Here is a 21201-nt window from a genome sequence, read left to right as displayed (position 1 = left end):
TTTTGGGGCGGGTAAAAAGATTGGTAGGGAGGAGCATGGGAATATAGGATATTTTTCATTTTGGTCTTACCAGTATCATTTATAACAACACAAAACACTGAGAATTCATATCCAATATAAATAACATTTTTGTTCTAAAAAATCTCATTTTATAAATCCTTTGTTCAGTTTACTATACATGAGCTATGGAAGTATAGTGATTCTCAGACTTTCAATTTTACAACCAGGAATAGTTTACTAGAGGGGATAGAGTCACCCTTCCCTTATTAAAATGACAATCACCTAATGAATTTCCTTTGGTAATTACCTAGACAATGGACAAAGAGATTTACGCCTTCTAACAGACTTAGAATAAAATACCTATAAAACGTCAGAAAGTTTCAATCTTCTCGTTAATTGTCAAGTCAACTATCTAAGACATTTCATCAGATATTGGTTATCAAGGGACGACCAACTATAATAACATAAGTTACATATATCACTTGCTGGAACATGGAATGCTTAAGGATACATGGTCACTTAAAAATTAAAATTCCAAAAATACATTTTCTCCATCAACTTTTAAAAACACTAGATGGGTCATCAAATAGATAGTGCCAAACCATGAAAAATGACCTCCACAAGAGTGCAGTGAATGGAATGTAAAAAATATTCATGCTTTACAATCCATCATTCCCAATGGTTTCTGGGTTGTCCATATTTGGAGTGTACTCCTGAATACCACCATCTTTCTGAAACTTGCGTTGGAAAGCAACCTGTAAAAAAAATATATCAAATATTTTATAATACATTTAATCATTATTTTACTCTTATTGTGGTCCTTGGCATAATCGTAGAAATACACATGTACATGTATATGGAACTTTTACAGCTTTTACAGCTTAACGTATAATAAAAAAACTCTGAAAGATTTGAACAAGTCCTACTTTATACTTATGACTTACTAATCAGTTTTATCCAAATGAGGTCAGAAATCAGGGAGAAAGTGATACTTGTTTTACCAAGAAAGTTTTGAAAATATGATGCTGAATTAAAGTTTGACAAGAATATATGATTTTTCTTGTTTGAAACATAATAAAATTTTATAACTATTAAACTTCATCATTTTAAGTAATCTAAAACAATTTGATCAAAGGAAGACAAGATATTTCTGAAAACTAGCATACACTAATAATGAATGGGACACATGGAATTATGTAAATAAAAATCATGAATTTGCATGCACTGTCATGCCAGGTATACTCCCATTCATACAGGAAGCTGATACCAGTGCTCAATATGATATGCCTCATCTTTATAAAGCCATAAAGCAAATTTGAAATCTATTCATCCACTGGAAGCTGAAATTATTCAACATAATTTGGACAGATGGAATGAAAGATAGACGAACAAGGTGATTACAAAATACCAATCACAGGGAGTAGGGTATAAAATTAAAATTATACCAATGAAATAAAGCATTATAAAGGCATAAGGTAATGCATCCATGTTGTAAAAACCATGCAAAACTAAAGCATCAGCACAGCATTTAAAACTATCATAAGAAAAAAGAACTCAACCAAACATGAATAAAGCAGGAAGTAAAACAGTACCTCAATATCAATGTAGTCTTGAATAGGACACCTTACTATAACGATCAGGGCGGGAGGGAGACGATGGCTCCTCATCATAGGCTAAAGGATATTCACGAGCCTTATCAGACTGTGTATGACTACGCAGGGCCATCTGATAAAAGAATCAATCACTCAAAGTCATGCAAAATTTCATGCACATTAGGTGAAAGATACTAGTGTAATCAATTTAAATTCAATCAATATTTTGGAGTGTTGTGCTTATATAGAACTAGTTTTGACTAATTGTAAATATATATAAACCAAGATTATTAAGCGAGAAAAGGCCTGGTGCCAAGTTATCTATTTTTAGCAAAAATAGATATCTATAATAAACATTAACCTTGAATGTGATAAAAATTGAAGATATAAAAATGGTTGAATCTGATTGGTGAACTAATTTAATCAATATGCTGGTAATTTTTTTCTGTCATCCTACTGGTTAATCTGTTATATTTATTACAATTGATAACATTGCAACTTGAGAACTGTTTACTTCATGATTAAAATGCAAATGATATTCCTAATCTGTTAGTCTGTTTTCCACAGAAATATTTTTATTTAATCATAAGAGTAAAGTTAAAGGCTTCATAATTTATCAAAACTGTATATCACTTAATACTGTATTGAATTTCCACAAAAATAATAAACTCGCCACAGGCTTGTTGATCAGTCTGTCAAACTTAAATACTTCAAGACATAATTTAGCAATATACTATTCTCATCCATCATGAAACCTACATTTACCATTGTACAGGAGGGGTTTCATGTAAGTATAGTGATATATACATATAGCACGGTGATTAGTAGGAGACAAAGGGTTCCAATGAGCTTACACCTTTTATGCCATGGCCAAAAGCATTTATATTAGTCTTACTTCAGAATTATCTATGATACCAATATATTATTACTTAATAAGAACATGTTATTAAAAAAATACAACAAAGACACAGGCACACACATACTGATACATAGACAGGATCACTTTCCACAAACTTTTCATAATGTTACCCTAATGTGTACTTCAGTATGTCTGTAAATAAATATGGCAAATACTCTCATTGGACCCTTATTTCAGAAATGGCAAAGCAGTTGGGATATATGACAAATAATTTTACCTTTAATTGTGATGGAGTCAGCCTACTGAATGTCTCTCTGTCCATCCCATAAACAACTGCATTTACAGCACCTGCCAATAAAAAAGCAATTATGTCCTTAAAAATAATCAACTGACTTTATACAACCATCATATAAGAATATAAAACTATACATATGGTAGCATTCAGTATCAACTAGATATTTATAATTGTGTCAGAAATGATCAACTTTATCATTTTAACAAATAAAGGACACTACCATCTTGACTACAAAAATTCTATTAATCTGTGAAAATCTAATCAGACAGCTATCTATAACTATAGTTGTATTAATATATTTAGTAACAGATGGTTTTAATAAAAAATAAATAAAAAAAAATTTAACCACATGAAATTGGAATGTAAAATCTCTAAGACTTTTCATTAAGGTTCCCCCCCCTGAAAATAAATGATTCTTGGTAGTTTTGTAAAGTCTAGTACTTGAGGTAACAGTCCACAGAAAGGTATCTTACTGTAATACATCTGTTGCATTTACAATTTACCCATTATAGTTGGTGGAAGCCTTCAGAACATTACGGCTACAGCACACTACACCAGATCATTACTTAAGACAGATGCAGCAGTTCTTAAGGTAATGTACAACAACAGTGCTATGGAATATCAGAAAGTATCATTTTTTCTAGTTTTTTGGGCAACCTGTTAAACTAACAATAAACTTTAGTTGGCTTACTTTACTTGCAATGGCTAACGGGAAAAAGGAATTCTAGAACTCTGAACCTTGACATAACCATGATAATTACAAACCTTGTAGTGGAGAACTTAGGACTTGTAACAATACAAGTGCAAATACAGGAGAACTAGGATGAACCGCATTCTGGATCCTACAAAGCATGAAAAATTATTGTAATATACTATTAGGAAGGAGAAATTTGAAATAATTGACCATTCAATGTCTACAGTGCTTAAATGTTTGAAAGTGTGGTGTGTCAATTTATCAGCAATAATTAAAAAATCAACTTGAACAGTAATGGTTTGTACAAATGTACATGTACGCCTCAATCCACTTACATCACTTGTGTTCACAGTTAAAGTACACCATGTACTGTACATCTACATTTACTTGTTCAAGTATATTTAATCTTTTATGATCCAAAATATCTCCTGAGTAATATAAACATATTTTCTTTAATGAGATTAAGAAAAGAAAAGAAACAACATTGTACATCTAAAAGAAAAATATTCAAAATTAGGACTGACTTCAAGATTTTATCAAAAGTACAAAAAAAGTGAAATTATTTTTTTCTTTATCATACAGAATTTTTCCTTATCAAACTACTAATCCCTGTTAACTGATGAGATAATGGAGACTACCAGGGCTCATTAAAATAACACTGTCATGCAAGACAGCTAGACTTCAGAAGAAATAAACATTTTATTGGTTATATTAATGCTGAAGTAATCAGATTAAAAGATATAAAATTTCGTGATTATCTGGCTAAATGTCCCTTCAACACCCACAGACAGTTAACTATTAAAGCTTACTGCTAAAAGAGATAATAAAATTCAACTTTGAAATCCCCTGATGCTATGTAATTCACCAAATAACAAAATTAAAAATTGTTCATGAATGTTGATAATAAGATTTAAGAAGGGGGAAAAGTTAACATAATAAAATACCATTGATGATAATTTTGGATTTTTTCTTACTGAGAGAAATATAGGATTTGTCTCCATTTGATTTGGCAACAACAATTAGCAAAATAGGGTTTGGCAATCAGGTACAAATTCCCACAATGTTACCTAGTATATGTATTTCTGATAGTTCTATGGATATTTGACTAACTCTGGTGATCAAAACATTCATTCTTAAAGTTTGCTGAAAAAGTGTACATTGCTATTTCAGGTTTTCCCTTTGGATAATATACATTTTTGTACAGTAAACCAATTTATTTTGACAATGCAGGAAAAAACTTGTAAAAATAATTTGCTGCAAATGTCCCTGCAATAATGTCCCTGGAATTCTTCTTAAACACTGCGTTAGTTGCATAATTTTATTGAAATTGAACTGATAGCCCAAAATTAAGTATCTACAACATTTGTATAATCAGTTGGGTTTATAATACATAAAATAGCAATGGCCACAAAAACAATTATCTACAAGATTTTCATTAAGTGAGATTACGATGCAATCAGAAAAATGACATCTATAAGCCCAATAGGGTGTATCATAGGAAGTGTCAAGGTGAACACCGCCATGTATTTAGATTTAAGTGTTGTGAACAACATATATTTACAAATAAACAGATAATGATAAATTTCAATTCTAATTTTACAAACAGGTCAAAATATATATTGGATAGATAACAACAATACAGGAACAAGTCCAGAACATTTTTTCAACTAATTTAATTGACCAACAACCAATGATATTAAGTAACTGAAGAAAAGTCTTCTATTCTATAACCACAAAAATTGATACCCAAGAATATAAATGAATACACAATTTTAGTCAGAATTTCCTCTGATCCAGCAACCTTCCTCCTTTTTATTTCAATATTCAATGGATATGTTGGACACATTAATATTGATTAAAATGGAAGGTTGCAAGGTCAGAGGAAACTCAGGCTAAAACACAGTATAATGTGTAATATGTGGGTGGACTTAAATTACAAAATCCCAAGACAAAGCATGCTGACTGTAGTATTTCCAACATTAACCCCCATACATGTCTTTTACCTAATAGGAACATAGGAACACAATAAAAGAAATTACTACTCACTAAGGAAGAAGTACAATATGTAGGCTACCAATTTTCAATTTTATAATGGTCTGGTCAAACCATGAATTAAAATTTTGCACAAAATGAAAATTGAAGTTGAAACATAGAAACTTATTCTAACATAAAAACCACTAAAATGGTTACCTACCATCATAAGTATTTTCAACAGGTTAATCAGCAGCCATTAAGGATACTTACCTATTGATTAATGGAAATATAGAAACAGCTATATATACAAATGGATATGCAGTTAATGGTTTTATATCTTCTTTCAGCATCTGTTTCTGTCTCTCTGTATCTGGATCATAAGTACCCTGCCATGTGGAAGCCTATAGACAGGTAGAAACAGGACATGGTAGTGGAATTATTTTTTTAAATATTTTATTTGCCCATTTTTCAAATGAATTCAAAATTAAGGTGATTAATGGTAATGCTTCCTATAGTTTCTTGTTTTTGTATGAAAACGAAAGAAAAAGGAAGCTGTATTTGTTGTCCTGCTAGGTAAACCCCCATTCCTTCTATAAAGTGAAGAATGGCAAAGCCCAATAAAACAGAATTTTATAACTCATTCTGACTGGAAACAAAAAAGCTTAAAAATATGGCTAATCTATATAAAGCTACATAATAAATTTGAAATCAATTCATTCATTTTGAGTTCAGATTTATAATTGTGACAAAATTTGGAGAGACTGAATGATTTCAATATACACCTCACTCTTTGAATGGGGGTAAAATAACAACTCATTTGTATCTGACTTTAAATGAAGTGAAGAGTACCTATATATATGAAATACAACATTATATGACTTATCATTTCAAGGACAATTTTGTTGTTATTGACATGTACATGTATATAATGAGTCTAAGTGATGGTAATTGGTACCTACATTTTTACGTAAACAATATATGATGTATGAGTATGTGACGACAAGCCCTATCAATATTACAAACAGAGGTCCATAATATCTGAAATAAAGAAAAATAACATATTGAAGTGTTGTTCAAGAGGAGGTCTTGGGGTGCAACCCCCCACCCCACTTTGGTGAAAAATTGTGTGAATAATTGCATTATCTGGACAAATAATGCCCAATAATAGCAAGGACTCCACTTTAAATTTTTTTTTATATATCATGGAGATGTATTTTAAAATCTTTTCACCTTTTTAATTGCACCTAAAATGAGTAATGAGCTTTTAACATGAGTCATAGAAAGAAAAAATGGTGAGGAAAATAATTTTGTTTTTATTTCATCAATACTGCAATAATAAATCAACAGTGTTCCAATGCCCCCCGCGAAAAAAAAAACTGCAGAAAACTTTAAATTGACTGAAATTTTCTTAGTCCAAGGGCCATAACTTCCATAAAAATCAATCAACCATACCCAAAGTTAAAGTTAATCTGTAACTTTTCATAGTAAGACTACATACAAAACATAAAATCAATTGGTAAAAGCATTACAAAAATAAATTCTGTAAAATTCATTCAACCGTTACCTAAGTAGAACTTAATCTGTAACTCTTTATAATAAGGTTACATACCAAAAACAAATTTATTTGATAAAAGCATTACATAAAAAAGTGTGGAAAACGTGGAAGGACAGACACCCAGCATTTCCACGTCACCTCACAAAGCGTTGCATGGGACAAAAATGGGCGATAAGGCACTCTCAAAAAAGGGACAAGGGAGGGTCTAAGAATCAAGAAATAAACTTTGAATTGCCCCAAAACAACTTATTCCTTAAGTATTACCAGATATATTTCTACTTACATTCCTATACGCCAACCAACATTGGATTCTATCCAACTGAAAATAAAGATATTGTATTAAATATATAAACAGTTGCATTTCATTAGGAAAGTTTTTAACAATGAAATCTGACATTCAGAGTATGTTCTTTTTATATATTTCTTTACTCAATCAGACTATGAAATAAAAAATCAGCATCTCCATAAACATCATTGACATATGATGTCAATGTATTAAAACAACCAATAATTCTCATGTAGCATCAGATTAAACTATACCACAAGTAATGTTTTACTGTTAAAATCTCTCAAACAATAAAATGATCAGTTTCACTTTACCACTTAAATCCTTATTTTCAAAAATGATTCGACTGGCTAATATTGTTCATGTGAAAATTCCACAAGAAATCAACATGAAAGCTATATTCACATGAATTTCACATGAACTCAAGTTGCCTTTTTAAGACAAAAATCATGTGAAATTAATTAGCCTATGTGGCAAAGCTAAAACTGAGATTACTTACCACCAAGCACCTGCTGGTCCATAATGGTTATTGATAAATGGAAGTAAAGACAACAACAAGGAAACACCCCAACAGAAAATATGGTACACCCTGAAATAAATATATAATATGGTACACTATAAAATACGGTACACCCTGAAATAAATATAATATGGTACACTATAAAATACGGTACACCCTGAAATAAATATATAATATGGTACACTATAAAATATGGTACACCCTGAAATAAATATATAAAATGTACACTATAAAATATGGTACACCCTGAAATAAATATATATGGTACACACTTAAATAAGTATAAATTACAGTCCTAAAATACCATGTTTAAGTTGCCAACAATAACACCAATTTTGATAACTAAAACAGAAATTATCTCCCATATCACAACAAGCCTGATGATTTCAATAATGACATTTCAAAACAAACAACTTTCCTTTCACTGGTGCCATCACAATCTTTACCATGTTACATGTATGTTGTCAATGGAAATTGCCGACAGTGTTTACAAAAGTGCGTAGTTGTCTAATAATGTTTATGGAAGTGCAGCTGTATGAAAGATGAATTAGTTCACTGTAATTTTCTGTTCTGTTAACTTTCTTTTACAGATATAGAAGACAAGTTTGTTGTGATTAACGCATGCTCAAAATACTGTTAAAGCAAAAATTTTTATTACAGATTTATTTTCATTTATTTCATGGGTTTAACACATCAACGAAAATAAATTCCAAAATTTATATTTCAGTTTCAAATAAACCAAAATAAATTCAATAATCCTAATTATTCCCTAAAAAGAAATAGCCTTAATTTACTTCACATATGTGATTGGTAAAACATGTAATACACAATAACGGGAGTGCCAAGCTGTCCTTGAGCCCTTCTACATTTAATTAGCAGATGATAAAAGATCGTTTACAAAAGTAAAAACAAGTGTCACTAATCCTTTAATTCACTTGATGAACTCTTTCCAGATGTCAAAACATTAACAAATGGTACCATTGTTTTAATGAAACCCTAGATTTGCACCTAAACAGGAAATGTAAATATTTGAGCTGACTTGTTGAAGGGAACCAACTTTATATCATTTTAATTAATAAATTGCTAACATCAAACAATACTACTTTATACTCCAAAGATTAGATTATCAGCCTTGCCAAGAGGGAGTGGGAAATGTGCCGTTTACACAGGAGAATACCAGAAATCAGATAGATAGCATCAGAAGTGCATTCCCATTAGATATCTTTGAATCATGAAACAATCAAATTTAAAGACAAAACCACAAAATTTCATCCCCACAAAAATATATGATTTTATCTCAACCGACCTATGAAATTCCCAATAGGATTAATGCAATTTTAATTTTAAATAATCGTATATGAAAATATATGAAAAATAAATGTATAAGAATTTTTTTCGACAATTCATGAAACTACAATGCACTATATTGTAGAATTCAAAATTAAGGGAGATAAGTAATGATACTGAAATACAATAGAATCTATTGGATTTTTTATGCGAATTATCTCCTAAGAACAGATTGGAATTAATGGTTATATGTGTCATCATACAGACCCAAAAAAACAATTTAATATTAAAAATAACAAGAGGCTCCAAGGAGCCTGTATCGCTCACCTGGTTAAATTTTTACCTTTCAAGGGCAATAACTTTAACAAGGAGTTGTCTGACAATTTTAACTCCACAAAGACTTTGGTAGGACTTATCGAAAGGATCATTTCAGCAATTGAAAGTTTTATTCTATCTATTATAGTTTTCAAGATATTGACTGAAAACTGCTAAAAATGTATTTTTATGCCTTTCAGGGGCAAAATAACTTTCATGGAGTCATCTGACAACTTTGATCCCTTGAAGACTTTTGTAGTCATTATAATAAGAATCATTTTAGCAATTGAAAGGTATTGGCTAAACCTAATGGTTATGGAGATACATGCAAAAAACTAGTGTCTGACCCTATGTTCTATTTTTAGTAAAAGTGGCCCAGGTTTTTAACTGATCAAAAATTCAAAGAGACATTTTGGCTTAAATATACATGATATACTAAAAAAACAAAAGTACCAACTTTCATTGAATTCTGCACAGTAGTTTCTGTGTTTCTTAAGTTTCATCCAAATCCATTCAGTAATATCAGAGGAGAAGATGTTTGAAGAAATTGTTAATGATGACTACAGATGTCAAGTGATGGCAATAACTCACATGGCCAATGGCCAGGTGAGCTAAAAATGTGTAGCCTTTTTTGGGGTGTATCACATATTACAGAATTTACATGATTCAAACAAAGACTGCTACTTAAATAAGAAACAAACTGTTTGACAATGTAAAAACTTACCACTCATACTTTTCTGTGGTTGTTTGTCTGACAACATTCATAAATAAATTAAATGTGATGCAAGCTACCCATAAAAGTACAGAAAAATCTGCAATGAATAAATGAATATAATAATAACAAACAAACATGGTGTAATCAAACACACCTGTGAACCAGAAAAGTAAAACAGAAAGGTAAACAAATACTTGCTGTAGTGCTAGGTGTATCCTTACTCTCAGTATTAAATCCTTATTGCAGGTTGCTTAGGATCATTTTGTATACATGTAACCCTTTGTGCAGTTGTTGTATCTTTCCTACAATCCTTATTTCTATCATCAATATAATTAATAGAAGTTCAAATCATTTGCATCAGAGGGAGCTAAGATTTCACTATCATAATGCATGTATAAGCCTTTAAAATTCTAAACTTTGCAAAGCATTGACATCTGACAGCAACCAATACAACTCACTGAAGTGAAGCTACGGCCAAATTCAAAGTTCCTAAAAACAGGAAGTTGATATCAGACAGCAACCAGAGTTCTTACAATGTATAATTTTAAATTGATCGATTAGTAGTTGCTGCAATTATTGAGATACACAGACACTGCAGTCATTATAAAATACCAACTGACCAACAGACATGTCAGACAAAAATTGGGATGGTCAGACAGATTATTTGGAAGTTTTTGACTGCTTTATAGGAGATAAGAGTCAAATATGGGTTTTGGTCAGACAAGTCGGAAATATATTTCATAAAGACAGAGACAGAAAGATGGAATAACAGACAAGTCAAAGTTTACAAATGTACTAATAACCAACGAAACATTTATGACATTTTGAGAAATGAACCACTAATTCCAATACGTGTACCACATACACTATAGTGAATCAAGAGGGAGTAAAACAACAAATCATATCTATCAAGATACTCATTTCTTTGATTTATCAGTTGCACTTTAATACATGAAATAAATTGCAAAAAACAAGATGCTGCAGAATACCAGACAATATTACAAATTTCATTATGTTCAACAATAAGCAGTGTATAGAACCATCTCAATGTAGTTAGTCAAAGCTTCTTCAATTTACAAATATAAAAGTTTACCAGAATTTTACCACTGGAATCCTGAGAAAAGTTTCAAACAAAAACTAACATTGATTTTTTTGGATTTTTACTTTGTCACTTACCAAAGAACTGAAGAAACCAAGCCTGAAAATGACAAGTGGCACCATCTGGAATAAGTGCACCCTGAAATAATAAGAACTATATCCATGTAACTATACAAAAAATCATTATGAATCAAAACTATTGTACATTTGAAACCATTAAAATATTGTAGAAGTACTTCTTCAAAACTGGATATATGCTTTAAAAAATTTTTAAAACATTAGATAAAGGAAAAATAATAATCATTATAATCAGGGACGTTTAAGAAGATATAAGTGTGACTGTGACTTTTATTCCTGTCTGACCTATGACATTAAAAATTAATACGTATGAACCAAATGTAGTAAACGGTGACCATTTCATACTGTGTTATGAGAATTATAGAGAAAAAGACATCTACATATATATACATTTGTATATCCCTTTGCAACTATAAAGACAAGAGGAAATAATGTATCATCAAAATAATTTTACCATTAGATATGCTATTGACACAAAAAATGCAGCTATGCTCAAGTACAATATCAGCCTCTGAAATAAAAAAAAGAAAACTTGTTTCAAAATTATAAAGTATCAAACATCACAGAGTTCAAGTCACATTAAATCCATAAATGATTTTAGACTAGTGATACTTATTAAAGTTACAGCTTGCTACCTCCAAGGAAACCCTCTGTGGCTGTAAATGATGTGATTGATGATTGTCATGGTAACTGAAGTACAAAAAGTATCAGCATTTATCACCTGACTACTTCGTTGATTTAGAAATAAATAGGTGTCTGGGTGAAACTATTATCGGCAATGTAGTTGATTTTTTCCTGTTAATTATTGTTAGTCTCAGATCATGTCGTGATACTAGAAAATATCTGTCAATATAGAAATCATGTGACATACCAGTAATCCAATCTGACCTGAATGTGAAACTGATGCACATTATATAATTTATGGTACTTGGGAATACATGTGTAAATTTATCAAATATTTGACCTTAATATTAAATTGCTAATAGACAGACTAACATGCACTAGTGTAAGAATTTTGATACTAAAAATATTTTATTAAATATTAAGAAAGACTCACCATCAAGACATATCTAGCTCATCTACAGAAAATGTCAGGTATGAAAACTTTATTTACAGTACTCATGTTTCTTTATATACATGTATCAGATTAATAACTAGAATATTTGAAACAAAAGGAATTTGTAAATACATGTATATTCAAATGCTTACCTGTGAAAAGACTGTATATTTCTTGAACAGCCATATCACAACTATCATGAAGAGACTGAAATTAAGAAAACATATTCTGTATGAACAAGTGAGATTGGGGCTTCCCTGATATCATTTCACATGGCCTTATACATTTCACCATATTTTAAAATATGTTATTAATTAACAAGACAATGCTGCCCTTATCATGAGTGTACATCCTCAGGTAGTCAAATGTGACCTTAAAGTTTTAAGTTTTATCAATCTTTTTCAAACTGACTTGCATTAAATTATGTTCAGTGCAGACCCAAAGGGAGGTCTGAGTTCGGAAATTATATTTTTTATAGTTTTTTTTTCTGCATAACTTGGGCACAAAATGAGCAAATAGTAATCCGGAACCCCCATTTACAAAATTCCTTGATCCTTGCCTGTTTACTCCTTTGTGACAACATAATTTTTGACCATTTTTGCACCAATGTGAAAGGTGTTTATTACACTTCTGTCAGTATGGAAATCTCCACTCTACACGGTAGAGGTGGAGAAGTGGCACCAAATGAAGTCATGTCTTTCACTTTCTTCTTTCGCAAACATCAAAGATACTTACAATAATGCTGTGAATCAAACAAAATTTTAATTACATTCAGAGAAAAGAACTGAAAAAAGTGTTATTAAATAATTCATTTTTGGTTGAGACCAAGTGGAGTTAAGTTGGTCAGTGGTGCCACCATTGTTCCTTGAACATGTTGATTTCATGCTGATGGAAGTGTGCAGGTTGTCCTCATGTCAAGGTGGGGTGCCTGCAGGAGCCCCAGTATTATCTCATTTCACATTGGCATGCCCTCAATATAGAAAAATCAACATGCCTTCACAAGTTTCTTGGGAAAAAACTATATAAAGGTACATAGAATGTACATGTACATGTATTACTGAGCAACTAATTCATTATTACAGGAATTGTTTTGTTTTCTTGATCATCCTGCAAAATCAAATGGTTGTACCTTTACTGATTATAAAAAAATAAAATCTTGTTCCTTGATTAGGAGGAAGTAAAACAGAATTACAGTACTAGTAATTGTCTTTGCTAACATACAATATACAGTAACATAATATGATCATATTCATATAAACTAAAAAGAGCATTGTTGTTTGTACAAATGTTTGTATAATGACTACAGGCAGGGTATTTTTTTTCTATTAAACAATACTTAAGTTGATTATAGCAAAGAAAGTATATGAATTACCATCCTATTAGAGATAATGCACCAGTAGTTCTTCTTACAGCTATAACAACATCCTAAAACAAAAGGAAAACATAGCACATCAATGAAAACAAGAAAAAAGAGCAAGTTCACATAAAGAATACTCTCACTTCATATGGACTTAAAGTGTTCGAACTCTGTTTGATCATACCTTGAGTTGTGCTTACAGTTTTCACTTGTAAAACCCCTACATGTAAGATCAACTACATGTATAAAAGACAATAATTATATTCCTTTGTGTACTTCCATGAATGTAAGATGTCTAATTTTCCTATAAAATTCCATCAAAATCCATCGAGTGGTGAAGGAGGAGTTGATTCTTAAGGGTTTTGACATGTAAAATCCATTTCCTAAGTTAAATTACATATACCTCTCCACAAGTCCTTAGTAAATTCTGATGGAGAGCTTATGTTTGTTCAAAGAAGACTGATTGGAATTAGCTGCTAAGTGCATTTGATTTTTGTTTGAGTCTGTAAATGAGTTTTCCATCCAGTTTAAGAGTTGAAACCAGCAGAAACCCACTGTAGACAGTAGTTGGTTTTTGTTGTTTTTTTTTCTCTTTAGTTACATGTACAATGTATGTCCAAGATTATTAGATTTTGTCATTTTGTTAACATAAATTATCTTTGTTGTATAGCCTGGATGTTTGTTTTAAAGGTTTTTAACTAAACATTTCTATTTAGAACATTGCTTTCATTGGATTTCCTTCTTTCTGCATTCATCATTGACGAATGATATTTTTGGTCATGATGACAACATTTGTGTGGAATGAGTGTAGTACATGTTCATAGAACATCAAGTTTTTACTTGTTTAAGAAAGGTCTGATATACATGTATATGTACAATTGTAGCACAGTGCTTGTTTTTTTACTCATTGCATGATTGCTTTATTGTTAATATAATTGACTAACAATACTGCAAAACAGCAAAAGACCTTTTCCATATTCCAGACTGACTTTGTTTTTATTAAATTTTGAGCAAAGGTAAGTAACTCTCCAACCCGACAGACAGGTTTACTTTCTGTCTGCAGCAATGGACAGAAGTAGATTTCAAATTCAAATATGTGTAGTAAGTACTTTTAAATAATTTATTTCAAACCATTTAGCTACTATCAAAACGTAAATAGTTCAAATATCAAAGAAAAATGTTTACTGTCCTTCCTTTCCCTAATGAGACTGCCAACCAGGTTGTTGTGAGTTGGTGAGTTAGGTCCCTTTGAAAAAAAACTTGCTAAAATGGCTTGCATTCCATAAATATGAATCAAAGGGCTGATGGCGTTGAACCTCGGAAGTCATGAGATATTTATAAGTATTTTAAAAACTCTATAATCAGCCCATGGTAATTTGTTCTATCTGTATTTACAACAGGATTAGCACTTTAACCTCTACTAAAACCACACATCCACACAATTTTTTTTGTTTATTTTCATTTTGTTTCATATTTTGTTTCTCATAGTGTAATCTTTACAACCTATTTTTAGGTTTAAATGTAGCCCATCATGTGGAATCCAAATATGAATTAATACAATATAGTTCAAAATCCTATATATGTATTTGAATTTTTCTTTGACAATCAATTATGCAAATATAATTCCAATCGTATACTGTAAAAACAGACAATGTATTTATACGGAATAATTAATTTGATACATTTTAATATTATTCCACCAGATCTCTTTCGCGGTGGAAGTACAATGTACTTTTAAGGCGGTTATCAACCAGAAGTACTTTTGATCGACATCAGATGGTTATAAGACTCAGAAGTCACATGACTTCCGAGTAAAAAGGACTATTGTAGCATGGTGCTTGTGTTTTACTCATTGCATGATTGCTTTATCTTTAAAATAATTGACTCAAAATACATTTGTTATAGTTTAGTTTGGAAGCTGTTACAAAAAGGAGAATTTAACTTTCTTGGTGCTGTAAAAATATTTTAATGGAAAGAACCAACCACATTGTACATTAAACCTTCATAAAAGAGGCCAGAGTTCTCTTGAGATTATTAACTGTTTTCTGATTTGGCCACCCACTTACACATACATGTAATGGCCAAATAAGAAAATGGCTCTAGACAATGAATCCCAAAAGGGATTGCAAATGTTGCTTGAGACATGCTTACATTTATCTTTAACAAGTTATTTTTTTTATGTAATACGTTACAAAGCATCGGTAGTTGGAATTAGAGTGGGTGCTTTTCATCAAATTCATGCTGAAAATGTTCTAAAAAAATCAGAAAATTTTACAAAGAATGTAAAAAAATGACCCATTTAAAATTCTGATCCATTCTCAAAATTTTAATTCCAATCACTGATAAGCAGACAATAAAGGGTATCTGATCAAATTAAATGTTTATATTCATACATTATAAGCGAGTGAACCTCACACTAAAATGTTTAGAAATTGGTCTAAATTTTTTCTATTGACAACTCAAGAAAATTTTGTCAAAACAAAACACTACATCTCTACCTATTAAAGCTTTGAAATGTCGTCAAAACACCTGCTTAACAAAACATTTCAAAAACCAACATGTTATTTGGTTTGTACACCTTGGAAATCGTAACAAAAACTTACATGTACAACATGTACTTCAGGTTGTGGTAAAACAAGACATTCTTCAACCAACACAGAACTGTTAAAATTCAAAATATCTTTTGCAAACTTCCGCAGATGAAAATAAACAAAAATCAAATTTTGGACAAATGGTAAATAACTAATTTCTTTTGAAATGCAGCGCTGGGGATTTTTTTACCACCTAAACCAAAAGTCAAAACAAAAAAAATATCTCCAGCGCCGAATCCCAAAAGGGATTAGGTACATTTTATATAAAGGGGAACCTATTCAATGCTTCGCTCGCACTGAAGGCAAATGCCTTCCTCATATCATACAAGTTAAACTAGTTTAAATAATTTATTTCGATATCCTCATCAAATGTTTCGAAATGACGGAGGCGTATCCACAAGTTTACTTTTTTTGCAAGACAGAAATAGTCAATAGGCAGGTAAAATACTATTTTGGTCATTAAATATCTTGAATGATTAATGTATATAAAATATACTTACACAGTGGTCAGGATTATCAGGAAATAAAGGGCATCTAGCCAGTGACAGTGGCGCTGTGTCATTTTCCATTTTCTTGTTTACCTCGAATTACCTTTTCAGCCTCCGACCAGAAAGAGTTTTTCAAAGTAAATGATTAGGTACGTCTAAAAACCGGATATCACATCTTAGATATTTCGAAAGGAATGTATGCTCTGGCTATTTTGTAATATATTTTAGAAACACGGAAATCAGTAGCTAACACAATGATAAATTATCCAGGACAAGTTTATAACACATACACAAGGTAAACGCAATTCAGTAAGTAGTTTCATAAATAGGGGGGTGTCCTGCTCTAATCACTGGCTCTGGTGGTCCTGCTGCAATATAGACTTGTAATTACAGATCTACGCCTGCAGCTATAAACCACACCTTTCATCGATGAATTTTTCCACTATATTATTTACTAGTATTTGATTTAAAAATTGACCCTCAACATTACAAAGTTGAAAAAAAAAACAAATGTAGAGCCATTGCATTTTTCCTCTCCTGATATTAATGTTGATCGGAATATTTCCTTTTGATAAAAAGAACAAAAACAAAAACAACAAAAATAAAACAAATCAAAACAAAAACAAAAACAAAAACAAAAACAAAACAAACAACAATTACAAATCAAAAAAAGAAGAAGAAGACATAAAAACCAAAAAATGACACAAGCTTTCGATTTCTACCTTCCTTCTCTGCAATCTGAATTTTAACTATAGAAGTTTTATGTTATACATAACACAATTTTTTTAATTCTTTGAAAAAAAATCTAATATTAGTAACATGACATTATTTCCATTTTTGCAAAATCTGTTATAGGAGTGAGAATCATGTCTTATAAAAACAAAAACGTGTCATATCCATATCTGACATGATTTCTTACTAATAACTTCACTTGGAACAACGTTTTAAAAGTAAATATGCAAGTTATATACATAAAAACTACTTGTATATATTTTTGCAACATTTTCACCAGGTAGCAGTATAAATTATATAAATGAGTAATAAAGTCACGTACACAACACAATTTAAAATGAAGACAGTCTCGCACGTGCGACTCTTATTTTATACTGTCAGTCTGCATGCTTTGTGTTTTCAATGCCTCATAAAAGAACAGAATTTGGTCTTATATATAACACTACTTTCGTTTTTTTATTTTTGATATTCATACACGCATACGTTAGTTACAACCATGCAAGAGGTTGTAAGTTTTCTCTCATATTTGAATGACAAACTATTATAAATTACCAGGGAAGAATCCTACACCACCGAAAATTTACGTCTTACTTTCTCAATTTGTCTGTTTTTGTTGCTTGTTTTATTTTTATTTATTTATTAATTATTAGTTGTATTCCTAAATTCAATGTTTCATTGTTCGACGGTATTGCTTACACGCGTTGAAAATCAAATAAATATTTAAGGCAACAGAACATGTATGGAAACAGCAAGCTATCTTGACTTGTAAATATAAAACTACCAATACATGCCATGTTTTTAGTAAACTATTCTCGGTACATCCTCCCCTTCTGTTAGTCTCTCATAAAATCTTAAATGGTAAACACGAACACTCACTATTGTATGCCTTGTAGGTTTATTGTTAACTTGTGAATGAAAGCATTAGTCAATTATTCATATTGACAAAACTTATATTGACTTCGGTAATATTTATTGTCATGGAGTAAAATTGTATGCACAATGGTATGTTAGAGCGTTGTTTACTTTTTCCCATGTACGGTTGCAAGTTTAAAATCATTAATTTTCTTTTGTCATATACAATCTATCAAATTGTTTTCATTATAAAGTTGAATGAAAAATGAAATAAAATTACATAGGATTAATGTAAAAAGTAAGAAATTGAGTGTGAGAAAAATCACTGCACGTTCTCAACATGACTCAAAGAAGCTCCATGAAAATGAAGGATTCTGGTTCTTCTGACGACAAAATTCTACCACTGGTTTTGAAGAAGAATGAGGGATTCCTAAGGCGACATCTTATTCTCTCCCCAACGATCATTGGCAAATTATTAACTACAGGAATTCTCAATGATACAGTGCACACAAGAATAAAGGTAAGTTTTCTTAAACATGCAATGGAAGCGAAACAAAACCGCATTGAATAATATTCGCTTTGACACGTTATCTCTTACTCGGTTTACATGGATTCATGTTTGTTATATACTAATATTTGTTATTATACCCCAAATCAATGAGTGGATGGTATAATGAAATTACATTGTGCGTCCGTCTAAATTTTCGTTGCAATTATCTCGGCTACCAGTGGATGGGTTGAATTCAAATTTGGTGTGTGGCTTCATATAGATGAGGCATATGTTTAAAGCAATTTTGTTTGCTCTCCAATATCAACACCGTTTGTTGTGGGACTTTGCCATTATTTTCAATATGGAATAATAGGGAAAATTTTGTCACAAAATTCTCGGCTCCCAATGGATGGATAGATTTAAAATTTGGTGTGTGGCTTCATATATAGATGGGGCAATTTTTTGTTGCTCTCAAATATTAACTTCCTGTATGTGTGGGGGTATGCATAGCACGACAACGCGTGTAACTTCATGTTTTTTTTAAATCCATGGATGTTGAGCAGGAAGTGGTATCATAGATGCATGAGCAATGAATTATTTTAATCACAATGAGGAATCGACCAAATTTGCAGGCTCGCACTGAAGGAGGAAGAATCGTAAAAAACTATACGACAGACGAAATGACTCTCAAATAAAACTGTCCAATTTCAATGGCAAACATCCATTCAGTATTAAAGCACATACATAACACTAGAGTCTGCTCAAGCTACATAGCCTGTTTGCTAATTTTTTTAAAAAATAATCTATTAGAATAATATTATGTTGCCATGGTTTTGGTGTGGCCATAAGAATAGATTTGTGTAAAAAATCACATTGTGCCTATATTACCTTTTCATCTGAATGTTTCATCATATGAATGACTAGAAAGGTGAACCTGGTTCATACTCCAAGTTTCTTTTTGTGGATTGCTGATGTATTCTCAGTTTCCCAGGGTGTTTTAGTTACTTTCTGTTTTCATAGTGTATTGTTTGTTTCCTTGGTGTAGTTTTTTTATCACCGTAGAGGTAAAATATCCTGTTATAATCATGGTTTCCATGCCTTTAATTTCAGGGGCTAAGCAATGAAGAGCAGGTCGATGCATTACTGAATATACTTCGCCGAAGCGGTATGCAGGTATTTAGAAAATTTATTGAGGTACTACGTACATCTATGGACAGTTGGATTGCCGATGTGCTCTTAGAAACTAACATCGCCGAAGCGTTACTTTCAGGCAAAAGGATTTTGTTTGGAGATCATTTGAAAACATTAGAACCATTTTCAATAGATCTTGCTTACAAAAAGTCTATCGTTTTGCCACATAAAGTGAAAGAAAATAGACAATTAATGACAAGCAGCGTGAATGGTCTGAACAAATCGACACCCGTGGAGATAAATCTCAATGGAAAGCCCATCGAGGATTATCGTGGAAAGAACATGATGTCATCGACTTATCTTCAACGTACCATTGTAATGTTTGAAAACGAAAGACAGTTACAAGAATCTGCATTGAATACTTTGCGCCAAGAAGAAACAGCAATACGGGATCGTTTAGAGAAAAATCTAATCGAACAAACTATGAAAAAGAAAAAGCAGAGATCTCTCTTTGAAATAGAGAAAAAGCTAAAGCAAGTATCATACGAAAACTCTCAACTATCAACACCATTACCAAGACAAACCAACACCAAAGAAAGACTTTTGAACATCCATCGTTTTCCTAGGAATCGCACTTTTCATTTTGATAGTTTTTGACAATCGAGACTGAAATTGCCATGTTAGATTTTCCTATGGTTAGTAAAATGTAGAATAGAAATAGGACTTAGACAAATGTGTGGAACATCATATACTGCGATAAATCTTGAAGAAGTATGATTATTTCATTCAATTATTAAGCTTCGTTGTCAGATCAATATTGGCTCACTTTATCTAAACTTTTCACGTTATACGTAGGTGAACGCGGACCACTACAGAAACAGACTAGGAGCGAGTATTTAGTTCAATGTGTTGCATAAAGAAGATGACAAATTTCAACGGAAATACATTCATCCAACAAAAGTACATTTAACAAAAGTTTTATTTACGAAAAACTGATATTTAATCAGGGATGAGAAAATGAAATTCAAAATTAGAAAACGGTTATTTTATTCTTTGACTTTGTGGAACAGAAATAAATTTCACAATAAAATTTGTTAGCTACATCGCATTTAACAAAAGAATTTGTTGATTTTCAAAGTGCTAATGATCTTGTGCATCAAAGATTATCATAATAATTAAATAATTCTATAACAATAAAATAGAAAAAGATAGCACTTTCCGTTACTCCCTTCATA

The 21201-nt window shown here is 31.2% G+C and overlaps 2 protein-coding genes across 3 annotated transcripts; one reads left to right on the top strand and one right to left on the bottom strand.

The window, feature by feature from the left end:
- Positions 1-16922, bottom strand: LOC148625039 (cyclic AMP receptor-like protein A). 2 transcript variants are annotated; one of them, XM_088568229.1, is made up of 14 exons: positions 16774-16922; positions 13698-13750; positions 12478-12532; positions 11723-11779; positions 11269-11329; positions 10102-10189; positions 7755-7844; positions 7253-7288; positions 6374-6452; positions 5685-5815; positions 3512-3588; positions 2729-2799; positions 1593-1725; positions 1-755 (listed from the first exon to the last, which is right to left on the bottom strand). In XM_088568229.1, exons 1-13 carry the CDS (start codon positions 16840-16842, stop codon positions 1600-1602), a joined length of 993 nt encoding a protein of 330 aa, XP_088424355.1. In that variant the 5' UTR covers positions 16843-16922; the 3' UTR covers positions 1-755; positions 1593-1599. The 2 variants fall into 2 exon arrangements, with proteins under 2 accessions (XP_088424355.1, XP_088424356.1); XM_088568230.1 differs by lacking the exon at positions 1593-1725 and having other exon boundaries at positions 515-755.
- Positions 16923-18543: 1621 nt separating this feature from the next.
- LOC148625038 (uncharacterized) lies at positions 18544-20764 on the top strand. The gene is made up of 2 exons (XM_088568231.1): positions 18544-18865; positions 19946-20764. Exons 1-2 carry the CDS (start codon positions 18686-18688, stop codon positions 20621-20623), a joined length of 858 nt encoding a protein of 285 aa, XP_088424357.1. The 5' UTR covers positions 18544-18685; the 3' UTR covers positions 20624-20764.
- Positions 20765-21201: the final 437 nt, after the last annotated feature.

Source organism: Perna viridis, chromosome 2 (assembly GCF_037379345.1).
Source record: "Perna viridis isolate PV_CMFRI_1.1 ecotype Kerala chromosome 2, ASM3737934v1, whole genome shotgun sequence".
Lineage (NCBI taxonomy): Eukaryota > Metazoa > Mollusca > Bivalvia > Mytilida > Mytilidae > Perna > Perna viridis.
The sequence above is the reverse complement of the archived record's forward strand: the minus strand, read 5'-3'. Positions and strand labels throughout refer to the sequence as shown.

Coding starts and splice junctions, on each gene's coding strand:
- LOC148625039 (XM_088568229.1), bottom strand. CDS start 16,842: ATGGAAAATGACACAGCGCCACTGTCACTGGCTAGATGCCCTTTATTT. Junction 13,751..16,773: donor CTGATAATCCTGACCACTGT/GTAAGTATATTT, acceptor CTTTTGTTTTAG/GATGTTGTTATAGCTGTAAG. Junction 12,533..13,697: donor GCATTATCTCTAATAGGATG/GTAATTCATATA, acceptor TCTTAATTTCAG/TCTCTTCATGATAGTTGTGA.
- LOC148625038 (XM_088568231.1), top strand. CDS start 18,686: ATGACTCAAAGAAGCTCCATGAAAATGAAGGATTCTGGTTCTTCTGAC. Junction 18,866..19,945: donor CAGTGCACACAAGAATAAAG/GTAAGTTTTCTT, acceptor CTTTAATTTCAG/GGGCTAAGCAATGAAGAGCA.